This window comes from Rhinatrema bivittatum, chromosome 1 (genome assembly GCF_901001135.1).
Source record: "Rhinatrema bivittatum chromosome 1, aRhiBiv1.1, whole genome shotgun sequence".
NCBI lineage: Eukaryota > Metazoa > Chordata > Amphibia > Gymnophiona > Rhinatrematidae > Rhinatrema > Rhinatrema bivittatum.
This window is the reverse complement of record NC_042615.1, coordinates 50,878,478-50,890,584: the sequence shown is the minus strand read 5'-3', so window position 1 is coordinate 50,890,584 and position 12,107 is coordinate 50,878,478. Positions and strand designations below refer to the sequence as shown.

The window sequence follows — 12,107 nt, the reverse complement described above, 5'->3', positions numbered from 1 at the left end:
ACATGCTACTTACACACTTATATGCTGACTTTACATTTGGAAACCTTTTAAAAATTATCCCATTTATGTACCATTAAGACATTGTGAGGTTAATATTCAAAGGCATTTAGCTGGATAAAGGTTGAATTTTAAACATTGTCAGCACATATCCAAATTAAATGTATCCGGACAAGTAAGAAGTGTTTCGGGGTAGTTGAGCTAGCCAAATAATTTATTTTTATTTGGAGTTAGCTGAAGAAGTTATTATGTGAACTCACGATGTGACTAACAGCAAGGTTAAGGTGATCTGGGTACTTGTTATCAGATAACTTTTAACCTTAACTGGCTACATTCAAAGAAAACAGCTGGTTAAATATAGATGTTGGCACAATCCCAACCTCCCACCCCGGAGAAACCAACGCTGGCTCTTTGTGACCACACCAAGCAGTAACAAAGTACTGCAGGCTTAGAGGCCCAAAAAAAGCCTTCCTTCCACCTCTCCACCCCAAAATTTTCCAATTATGAAACAGAGGTACTCCCAGGGAAACTAAGCAGTTGCCTAGAGTGCCAACATTTTGGGGACAGCCTGCCAGTACAAGGCCCAGAGGGTACTGTGCTTGAGGCAGTAGGACAGACTGCTATGCTGGTGCTGCTGCCAATAGATAAGTTGGTGCATGACCGAAGGTTCTTCTAGGATGCCAAATACTCTTGCACCAGCCTTGAGTACTCCCCTTCCATCCATCCGCCCAAACAACCCCTCCTGCTTCAGCCAGAAACCCCCAAACTACTTACCAGAGCCAGGAGTTCAGAACAATTGTCAAGCTCCCGGTGCATCCAGCATTGCTGTCAGAGTATTGCTTTGGCAGGCACTGCCAGAAATTTGCTTTGACAGCAATATTGGTAGCTAATGCTGGATGCACTGGGAGCCAGGTGGCCTTCTGAAGGGGGGACTAATGTTTCATTATATTTGGCCATTTTGGGATGGAGCTGGGAGGCTCTTCTGGCCTATAGGCCCACAAAGCTTTGTTTGGTCTTGTATTTGGCATTTCTACTGAACCAACTATACTCTCTTAAGACAGCTGGTTAAAGTTATTGAGGCACATGTTCCCGGATAACTCTGAAAGCTAACCAGCGATAGTCAAACTTAGCCAGTTAGGTTTCTATAGCTCTCCAGGTAGGAATATCTGGATAACTTTATGCAAGGATATCCAGCGCGATGTTTATCTCATTGAATATCCATGATAACTTATCCTACTGACGTTAGCCAGATAAATTTCTGTTTTATGGGGGGTTTTGAAATCGACCTCTGTGATTTTTTTTTTTAATCATTCAAGAACACCACTCGAGGGATGTGGCTAATGCTATTCTTTCAGCTACATGACGTTGACATGAATCCCAGCTTTTTGGTTGTTTTCCAGGTTTACCTCTGGATTTTTAGGGGGTTAGCATTTTCCAGTGTCACCCCACCAGTGAACATCTTCTCAGAAGAACAACCGCAGTGAGATTGTATTCTGAAAGAGAAGGTTGTAGAAGCTGTAACTGTTTAGTGAAATATAACCCAACCAGAATGAAGTGGGAAGGCTGATAGGAGGCCTTGTCCTAGGTCTGAGAAAAAAATTAAAACATTCCCAAGGTTCACTGAACCAATCTGCTGAACATTCCTGAAAAAATCCAGACTGGATTCTAAAAATTTGCTTCCCCCAGATTGTTCCAACTCTTTTTGAATTTTCTTCAAAATGAATTTCCCCAGCCAATCGGAGGAAAAAAAAAAAAACCCAAAATCTGCTCGATCTCGAAGCAGGCTGAAATTCTCCTGGTTCCAGTTCAACTTAGAATTGCTCGGATGTCTGTGAAAACATCTTTTTCTTTTTTTTTTTGTAACAGATAGCAATTTCCTCTAGCGAACGTATCTCTGATACTCTCATCTGATAGATGTGAGGAAGCCTGTTATGTCCAACAAAAGTCATAAGGCCGAGTCAAGAGCCCAAAAAAATCCACCACAATCTCAGTGCTAAATTCTTCTGAGAGCTGGGCCTCTGGCATGTCTTCAGAGACAAGTGGAAAAAAATGTTGTGTTTCTAGAGTCCCTGAGTTACAGAGCCAGAAAAAAAAAAAAAAAAACCCCCGTCACAAACTGGCACTTTATAATAGGTGCAAAGGCTTTGCTTCCAAATGCCTGGACCGAGTAGGATACCACGCAGCACACCAAAGCTCACTCCAAGCCTGAGCTGGTGTGAAGGGGCTCAGACGCCTCGCCCATTTCATGTAGGTCGTTAATTCACATGCTTGAGATGACAGAGGAGAAAGACTTCCATTTCCCAGGCTACGGAACAGAAGCCGTCTGACAGCAGGCTGAACCGTGGGCGCCGACAGGAATTCATTTAGCAGTCAGCAAAAGTACCAGTAATTATGTGTGAGACTTTTCTTCCATTCAGTGCGCCGCTGTTTCCTCTGTCCCCCTGTCTTCTGATAGCCACTTTGTCAGTGGTTTTCCTCTTTGTGATTACAGAAACCCAGTGATTTCCTGATGCTTTGCTTTTATCATGAGCTTCTTCACCAATAGCCCCCTAAGCTAGATTCATAAAGCAGCTCGTTATGAAATCTTATAGCACATTATAGTTCAATTACAACATTGTTCTAAATGATTTTTATTTCTTTTTTAGTGTGAGATGTTCTTAAAGCCACAGTAGATTTTTTTTTTTTTTAATTTTGAGGACAGAATTTGGCAAGGAGAACGAATAATAAATGCAGCCCGTTTCCCCCTCAATTAGGTCTCATTCCCTCGACAATGTGAGCACCGTTTGAAGTTTTTGAATAGCCCTCCTTCTTGGCAAACACCAGATTGTGAACCTAAGTAAATCATGGCAAACGAATGCTGCTCATCCTCAGTAATTACTGTTAGCACCATGCTAATACACTCACAGTATAAAGAGAGATTCAACAGCTGAAGGGGGAATTCAAGAGCGGAGGGGGTCATAACATATCTGATGTGTTGTATGGGGAGTGAGGGGAAGGGGCAGTTGTGTTACCATGCAAGTAGAGTGCCTCCTGGGTCTCTACTAACGAAGCACACCAATTAGTTACGTGGGCAGAGAAATGAGGCAGGTTTGGTTGGGTTCTTGCTCCCCCATGTGGATGAATTCAATGGTGGAACCCTTGCCTATAAAAATCCAAGGCACCATTTTGTAAGTGTAGATCTTGAGTTGCCGCTTTCTAGAGGTAGCAGGCTTTCATGCTTGCTCCTGGCTTTTTTTTTTGTTTTGTGTTTTGGGAAAATGATCTTTTTTGGGTTTCTTAATGATTCCAGTGTTTAACCTTTTTGATTGGAGGAAGTTCTATCCATCCTTCTTGCCTCATTTTGGGTTCCCTTTCTGGAAGCCGGTTTATTTTTACCCTCTGCCTGAGTTCCCAAGGATCCAGGGACTCAGAATTACCATCTAAAAGGAGAGTAGGAGCCTTTTGCCCCGAGGCACCCATTGACCTATGAAGGTCACTGAGGGAATGAATCATGTATTCCTGGAAGGAGGGAGAAGTTGGGCTTCAGAGACGCGCAGTGCCACTCACCCAGTGTTAGCCACTACGCTATCACTTGGATAATGAAGAGAGGCGATTGGACTGGGAAGTGAGGAGTACGTTCTTTTCATCTGGGCAAAGGTTTGCCTTATGGGACTTTAAAGGGCATCAACTGAATTGGATGAGAGAAACTCGAATCCTTAAAATTAAAGGGCATCAACTGAATTGGATGAGAGAAACTCGAATCCTTAAATTTGTGAGGGAGCTTCTCAACTACATTTACAATTGGCAAGGATCAGGAATGAACTAGAACATGCATTTAGCAGTACAACTTTATTAAACAGCTAAATAATTAAATGGACAGGGCTGCGTGAGGGATTGTAAACAGTCTTTTTCACTAGTCCATCATTAACGGTCAGTAAAGTTAAGATGCGAAGCACAATCAAGTCCCGGCGTGATTATTACTGCTGTATTCAAAGACTGTCCTAACAACGCTTAGGGCCTTGGAGAGAAGTCTTCCCTGCCAGGGATCTTGGAACTTAAGTCTGAATATCGTGAGCCCGTGGATTTGAGGGTGGCTCGTGGACTCCTCAGGGAGGACCTCTGCCTATGTGTTGCATGTAAAAGGAAGAGAGACAGCAGAAACTGGTGCATAATCTTGTTTCACGAGCTGTTTCTCTTCCAAGGGCTCAACAGGGTTCCCTGGAATCTGTAGTTTTATTCTTTCTTTTATTACTGTTTGTAATTTTTTTCTTTGCTACTATCTGATCAGCAAACATGCTTATGGAGCCCTTTCGTGTTTGCCTTGTGAATCGCCATCTTTAGTTTCTGTAGCCAAGGCTGTTGGGCGATAGTGATATCAACAGTGCAGTGGGGAATTCGTGCCCACGGGTGGACTCCGTCTGCACTGGAGATGTGTCCTACATAGAAAGGTGGCCAGAGTTGGTGGGAAGCAAGCAGTAAGTGCTGGCTGGACGGCTGTTAAGAACCGAAGCAGGTGAGGCAGACAGGAGGGCCGGCAGACGGGAAAGGTTCAGGAGCAGCTAAGGAAGGCTATGAGTTCTGTCTGAGCAGCAGCAGTGGAGTCCCGAGGAGCCGCAGCGGAGGGATAACCTGCAGGAGATAACCAGCTGCATGGCGTGTGTGTTGTGTGGAGGGGGCTGCAAGGAAGGACCTACGGCGGGATTGCTGTAGGCAATAGCTGAAGGTTTACATGAAATACTGCAGCAGAATCAGCTGACTGTAACCTGACACCAATGGGCCTGTGAGAGCAGCAGCTGGATTCCTGCAGGGAGCTGTGGGAAAGGACACAGGAAGTGAGGGGTGAGAGAGAAATCCAGACCCCAAATGTGCTGCTGCGAAGAAACCTTCCTCGCCAAAGCTGCTCTGAACTGTATTTTGGTGTGTAGGGGCTGATAGAGTAAAACCTCTTCCCATTTCACCAGTCTCTACTATGTGTTTCTTTTTTTTTTTATAATAAAAATAACATAGGCTACTGCAGACAGGAGGGGGGTTACACTAGCACCAGCCCTGCTCTCTGGTGAACAGTGCTGGTCTGGGGTCTGCAGAGCAAGCAGCACTCTGATGTCGCGGAAAGGCGTCCCAGCAAAGAGAAGGCAGCAAGATGGCCGAGAACATAAAGCTTTGAAACTTCTGCTAAGCTAAGGGGAACAAGATATAAAACGTTGGCAGAGGTTACTTCCCCCCTTTAAATCAACATAAGTGCTTTATCAGCAGTTCCACTTCTTTTACAATCATTTTATCGAAAGGATTAAAGCTTGAGCTGCTACACCTGTAAAATCCCCACACGCAAAAGCGAGTGCCATATGCATCGATCGTCATTTCTCAACGCGCTGCCTCCCTGCTCACAGTCCAGGTGTTTCTGACAGTGAACTGGTTTTCACTGGATACCCAGCATGGCCCATAGCCCCAGCTCATGCAGGCCCTGGCATGGCAGGGGGACCAGAAGCTCCTGCCTCAGCTGAGCATCTCCACAAGACGTTCCTGGCTCAGTTAAAGCAGACGAGGTCCCCCATTCACCATTTCCTCTCTCTGTCTCTCAGCATGGGCTTAATGCACAGTACATGGTGGGTACCCATTAAGGAAAGGCTTCTCTTCTCCCTGGTCACTTTAGGAGGTGGAAAATTTCCATAAATCCATGAGTTAGTTACAGGAGGTTCCTCCCATCACGAGTGAACCGTCATAATAAAGCCTTCCTCCTAATGGAAACGTTTCAAGGACAATTTCCAAAGGGATGTGGCCAGATAACTAAGCACTTAACCAGACGGATTCCCCTGTATTAAAACCGACTCTTCTCAAAGCAACTAAAAGTATGCACGGGCTTTCACAACATGTGCACCCATAGCCAGATTTTTTTTTAAAGACTCCTGCCACAGGTGTGTTTAGATGGGGGCAGTAAACAGCACGCATGCGTTTGGGTTTTCAAATGTAGGCGTGGTGTTCTGCCCCCGTCCCTTCGCCCACAGAGAGAGCACATGCAAAGTAGGCGGGCAACTTTGTATCCACCGGCCTTGTAGGCAGTTCTCAAAAGGGAAGCGACCTGGGTGGTTCCCTGAGGACAACTGGCTACAAGGTCCACAGGTACAAAAGTACCCGAGCACTTTGCAAAAATGTGGGCTGCTGGAAATTGCCCCTGTGTGCATTGTTTGTATCCCTGAGAACGACATTTTGTTTGACTGTATCTTAGCACAACTCCTAAAGTAACTGTTCAAAGAGTCACACAAATAAAGCTCACCAATAAAGCTTTCCAGCAACCTCAAGGCAACACCACTTCTTCCTTTTTTGGCTTTGTGAAGCCCCATGACACTTCCTCTTCTTTATGCTAGGCCTCTCCAATTTAATTCATCATCGGAAACCATTTCAAAGATGGATTTCACTACCCCACCTCTCTACATTCTCCATCTCCCCATCCATTTTCTCTTTTGCCTTATCTGGTACTCGTGAGCTCCAGTGGTTTCTCTCCCTTATCCACCCATCACTATTCTCCCCGAGAGTATCACTTTCTCCTCATCTTGGCCTTCACCACCTCCTCCTGGCAATCCTCACCTCATCCTTCTCCACATATCAAATTGTTATCCCTCTATCCCTCTCTTTCCTCCATTTTCCATGCTCACTGGGGAAGGCCTGCTCAATTTCCAGCAAACTGCCTCTTTCTCTCTCCTTCTCTCAGTCTTCTAACTTTAACAGGGACCTGGCTCTCCTCAAATGATTCTCTGTTTCAGTTGCCACGCTCCATCATGGAGATGATCTGTTCTTCTATAAACTTTGCTCACCAGGCCATGGTGGTGGTGTCAGAAGGCTACTTCCTCCCCGTACAGGTTTCAATCCCTTTTTCCTCCTCATTTCCACTCCTTTTCTTTTTCTGAGGTCCATTCCATTGTTTTAAAATTTGCTTACATACGCGCGTTAAAGTGGACAATTTCTTAAGGAAGATACGCGAATTACGTTTGCTCGAGTAACGGCTTAAAATTAGGAGCACATAGACGCATGCTAGGTGTATTTAAAATTGTGTGCGTGTAAACGCATGCATGATTTAAAATTCCAGTGTATTTCCCGATTGGCATGGTGGATTGCAGCATACTGGCTTGATATTTTCTACGAATGTCGGTATATAAAAGTTCATAAATAAATAAATACCTATTTTGGTTTTCCTGTTATCTTTCCCATCATGTTTTTAGTATATCCTCTGGTGGTCCTCCTCCCACTATAGGTAACCGTGCCCATGACTCTGTCCTGGGTCCTCTTCTCTTCTTCCCTCTCTCCAGGTAATTCTATTGGTGCTTTGCTCTCCTTCCACAGCTTTCAGTATGAGCTTTATGCTGACAGCACTTAGATATACCTCTATACACCAGAAGTTTCACATCTCAGCCTGCTAGTCAGACATCACCACCTGGATGTCCGATCACCACTTTAAACTTAATATGGCTAAGACAGATGATCTTATTTTTTCTCTCAAACTCAATTCCCCTTTTGCTCTCTTTCTATCTCTCTGGATAACTCTGGCACAGGGGTGCCCAACCTTTCACACATCAAGAGCCACAAAACCAGAATTCCCAACAGCAGAGATCCGCCATACGTATCACGAGTGCAGGAGTGGGGAACTGCCCACTCCCTTCCCATCCAAAAGAAAAGGTCATCTCTCTCACAGCCACAAAGACACACACACACACACACTCCTCTCTCTCTCAAAGCCACAAAAGACACATACTCCCTACCTCTTGCCCAGCCACAAAAAGACACATACACTACCACTCACTCTCAGCTACATACACATACTTTCTCTCTCAGCTACAGACACACACACTCTCTCTCATAGCCACAAAAAGAGACACACTCCCTCTCTCCCTGACTCAGATACACATACTCATTTCTCTCTCTCTCTCCCAGCCACAAAAACACACACATCCATTCCCTCCCTCTCTCTCTCAGCCATAAAGACACACACGCTCCCAACCCCCTGCCCCAGACAGATATATATTCCCTCTCTCCCATACACTCACTCTCGAACACAAAAATACACACTCCCAATCTCTCTCTTCCAGCAACAAGACACATACATTTCCCTTTCTTTTTGACCCAGAAAGACACATACACTCCCTCCCTATCTCTCCCAGCCACAGAAACATACACTCCCTTTCTCTCTCAGTCACAAAGTCTCACACACACTCCCTTTCTCTCTCCTGCCATAGACACACACTGCCCCTCTCTCTCTCTTTCTCCCAGCTACAAAGATACACCCCTTTCTGTCCCAGACACAAACCCCCCACCCCTTCCAGACTCAGATACACACACTCCCTTCTCTCTCTCATCCCAGACTCAAAGACACACACTCTTCTCACTTTCTCCCATACTGGGTCTCTCTCCCATACTGCTGGTCACTCAGTGAATGTCCCCCAATCTCTGCGGGAAACTTTTGAGGGGGCAATAATAAAAGTAGGTGCATCCTTTGTTTACTTTCATTATTGTGCAAACATCGCAGGTAAAACATTGAAACATAGAAATGACAGCAGAAGACCAAACGGCCCATCCAGTCTGCCCAGCAAGCCTCGCACTTTTTTTTTTTCTCATACTTATCTGTTACTCTGGCTCTTAGTAACCTTTTGATTCTATTTCCCTTCCACCCCCACCGTTAATGTAGAGAGCAGTGTTGGAACTGCCTCTAAGTGAAAAATCTAGCTTAATTAGTTAGGGGTAGTAACCGCCGCAATAAGCAAGCTATATCCATGCTTATTTGTTTACCCAGACTAAATATTTCAGAACTTGATGGTTGTTGTCTGTATATAGATCTACTTTTCTTCATTCCCCCTGCCGTTGAAGCAGAGAGTTATGCTGGATATGCATTGAAAGTGAAGTATCTGACTTTCTCCCCTGCCGTTGAAGCAGAGAGCTATGCTGGATATGCATTGAAAGTTAACTATGAGACTTTCTCCCCTGCCGTAGAAGCAGAGAGCTATGCTGGATATGCATTGAAAGTGAAGTACCAGGCTTATTTGGTTTGGGGTAGTAACCGCCGTAACAAGCAAGCTACTCCCCGCTTTTTTTGTGAATGCAAATCTTTTTCCACGTTTCCTCTTGCCGAAGCTTAGAGCAATGCTGGAGTCGCATTAACCGTGTGTATGTTTATTGAATAAGAGTATTATCTCCAGGCAGTAGCCGTCAATCCCGCGAGCCACCCACTCTTCATTCACGTCCTCTAGACTTTATGGATCCACAGTGTTTATCCCACATTGCCTGCGGTGTTTGTAACAACATGGGCAGTCTTGATTATTTACCCCTACATAACGCTTCCTTCCAACTCCTCTCACATTTCTCCTAGGACTTGAATGGAATTTTCTTACTATCAGGAATACACAGGAAAGTTTAGATGAACTGTAGATATCTGCACCCCCTTTTAGTAGTTGGCTTCTATTTTTCCCAGTCCCTGCTCACTTGCTTTCCCCCAGGTACATAAAAGGGACCCTGTTAGTATATTCACCTTTGCAAGTGAGATTTTTAAAGTCTACAGTATTCTGCTTTATTCAAATAAATTATGAACACTTTGTAGGGTTCAAAATAATAGCAATTATTCTTATCTCATTGATAACATTGTTGAAAACTTTTGGGTGTATGCCGAATACCAAAGACAGAGAGCAAATAAATCCCTCTCAAGTTCAAAAACGAAGATTTTCAGCCTGCATTGATTTTTAAATGTGCATTTTATTTGTGGAATTAGAAGCACACAATCACAAAACCAGGGCAGACTGACCATTCGCGCAACTGGGCAGTGCCCGAGGGCCCACAGCATTGTCCCTTAGCCTCTGATGGGTGGTTAGCGGCAAATGAGGGGACAATGACTCTTATTAGCCGAGGGCCCACCTCACTGGTAGTCTGGCCCTGTGTCAAGCTGATGTTTAGAAATGGCGTGACATTTCTAATGACTTGATTCTGGCCCGGTCTGGGACAGATGTAAATCCCATGTGGATCTCATTCTATAGTTGCTAGAGCATGCCCAGTGGCTCAGGTCTTCTGTTCCCCGGGTTGATCGGGGCTGGGGATGCCGTGGAGGCAGCGTTTACAACCCCTGGTGGGGGGGGGGGGGGCGTCATAGTCATTGTGTAATGCTGACACCTGGTGTCTACATGTAGGGCTCATGATTGCAGGGTTCCAGAAGGAGCCCTGGCTCATGGCTCACAGCCAAGGACTGTCATTGAGTTTGAAAGTGATATAAAAAAAGGGGTCGTTGCAAATGTTGGCTCGTGGCACCAGATCTCAGCCCTGGTTCCGACGGAGCTGGACAAGAGGAAACTGCCAGGCTGAAAATAAATAAAGTATTCCTGCTTGCACAGGGGTTGAATTAGGACACGTCTGAAAGTTGTGAAAAGTAGCACATATGATCAAGGCTTCAAGTATTCCTGCTGGAATCAAGGCAGCCTTAAGCTGTATTCACAAATTATGTTTATGAGATCATATTCAGGATGGCAACATGGAAAAAAAAAGTAAGCATTGCATGTCTTCATTTTCCCAGACAGAAGGCTATTTACACAACAAAGAAAGCCTTGCATGGCTCTGGAGAAAAATGTTGTTACTCTCATTTCTATGTCAGCTCTTTGGTGAAGATTTGGATTATCTACCATAAGGAATCCTTTCTTGGGATACTTCCTCAGCTTCAACTCTGTTGGAGAAAGAACGGAGAGAAAGACAGATATGAGAACAGAATTTGTAATGCTGCAAACGCTGAGCCTCTTCATCTCAAGAGGGTAAACGATCTAACTTGATGGATTGCAGATGGACCATAAATTTTATGATACATGAGCGTGCACATAATTTTATTTATTCTTTCTCGTGCAGGGATGATTTTCTCTTTTTTTTCTTTTCCCTCTCAGGCCTTTTCTTCCTGCTCCTTTTCAGCTTCCAGCCACGGCGGGGCTACGCTGCCACAGGCCCTTCATTCTCTGCTACACCAGGGCTGCTTCCCTACTTTATGATCCCGTGGCTATTTCCAGGTTCTTGGGTCACCTAGAACCCGGCATGTGCACTCCATAATTCTGGCCAATAACTGTCGCCACAGCACAATGGCTGAGACTGCCTCCTGGCAGGGGCTGTGAACGCTACTTCTGCCAGGCCCAGGAAGTGAACCAGGATCTTCCCCGCAGCAGCACACAGCACTCCTGCAGAGGTACTGGGCCAGCCTAGGGAGATGACGATGTTTCCGGATAGGGAGTGGGATTATTGGATTGTGATAAGTGAAACTAAAAATCTATCAGAGAAATCTGGAGAGGATTTTCACTCTCAATTAAAACAAAATTCATGGTAAGATCATGAGGGTCAACGCAAGCATGTTTAACTGTAACTTAAACATGAAATATTTCTTACTTATGACTATTAAGTGAACTATTTAAATCATAAGTGTATCCAAGCGACCATCATAAAGCACTGGGTTGACCTTATATTCCTTATCCGGCAACCCACAACAAACTTTTCTGTGCTTAAAACTAATTAATCATCAGTCGCTTGAGATAAAACTCTTTAAACAGTCTTTTCAGTCAGACGCTGTGAAGATTGCCAGGAGGGCGATATCATAAAGACGTTTGGAGCATCATGTATAAAGATGAAGGAGTATAATATGCTGAGCTGACTGGAATGACAGAAAATAACACTGCTTGGAATGTGAGGATGCAAGGAGTTAGTGGCAACCCATGAAGGAGGAGTATTTCTCTGAAACGCTGCAGTGTGGGGTGTGTTGAAGACAGCGTGGGAGTTTAAAGACTTTACATGCGCAAGTTTTTAGAACAAGTGTGATCCAAGTATTTGTCCATGGAATAAGCAAACAGCCAGCAGATACGTGCATTTTTTGAAGAAAAAAAAAAAGCTTTCTCATAAGTGTATTTTTTGAAAAAGAAAGTTTTCTTGATAAAATTAATGAAAAGACTGTTTAAAGAGTGTTATCTCAAGTGACTGATGATTAATTTGTTTTAAGCACAGAAAAGTTTGTTGTGGGTTGCCGGATAAGGAATACAAGGTCAACCCAGTGCTTTATGATGGTCGCTTGGATACACGTATGATTTAAATAGTCCACTTATAAGTCACAAGTAAGAAATATTTCATGTTTCTGTTAT

The 12,107-nt window shown here is 44.4% G+C and overlaps 1 protein-coding gene across 5 annotated transcripts in view; it reads right to left on the bottom strand.

Annotated features, from left to right (window-relative positions):
- ARHGAP10 (Rho GTPase activating protein 10) overlaps positions 1-12,107 on the bottom strand; it is a 626,731-nt gene that overhangs the window by 29,480 nt on the left and 585,144 nt on the right. The window contains exon 20 of one of the 5 annotated variants that reach the window (XM_029604362.1): positions 9,231-10,663. The exons of 3 other annotated variants lie outside the window; for them this stretch is intronic. In XM_029604362.1, the coding sequence (XP_029460222.1) occupies positions 10,413-10,663 (251 nt within the window). In that variant the 3' untranslated portion in view covers positions 9,231-10,412. Of the gene's footprint in view, positions 1-9,230; positions 10,664-12,107 lie in introns of those variants that run through there. One more of the 5 variants, XM_029604453.1, reaches the window with a different exon arrangement.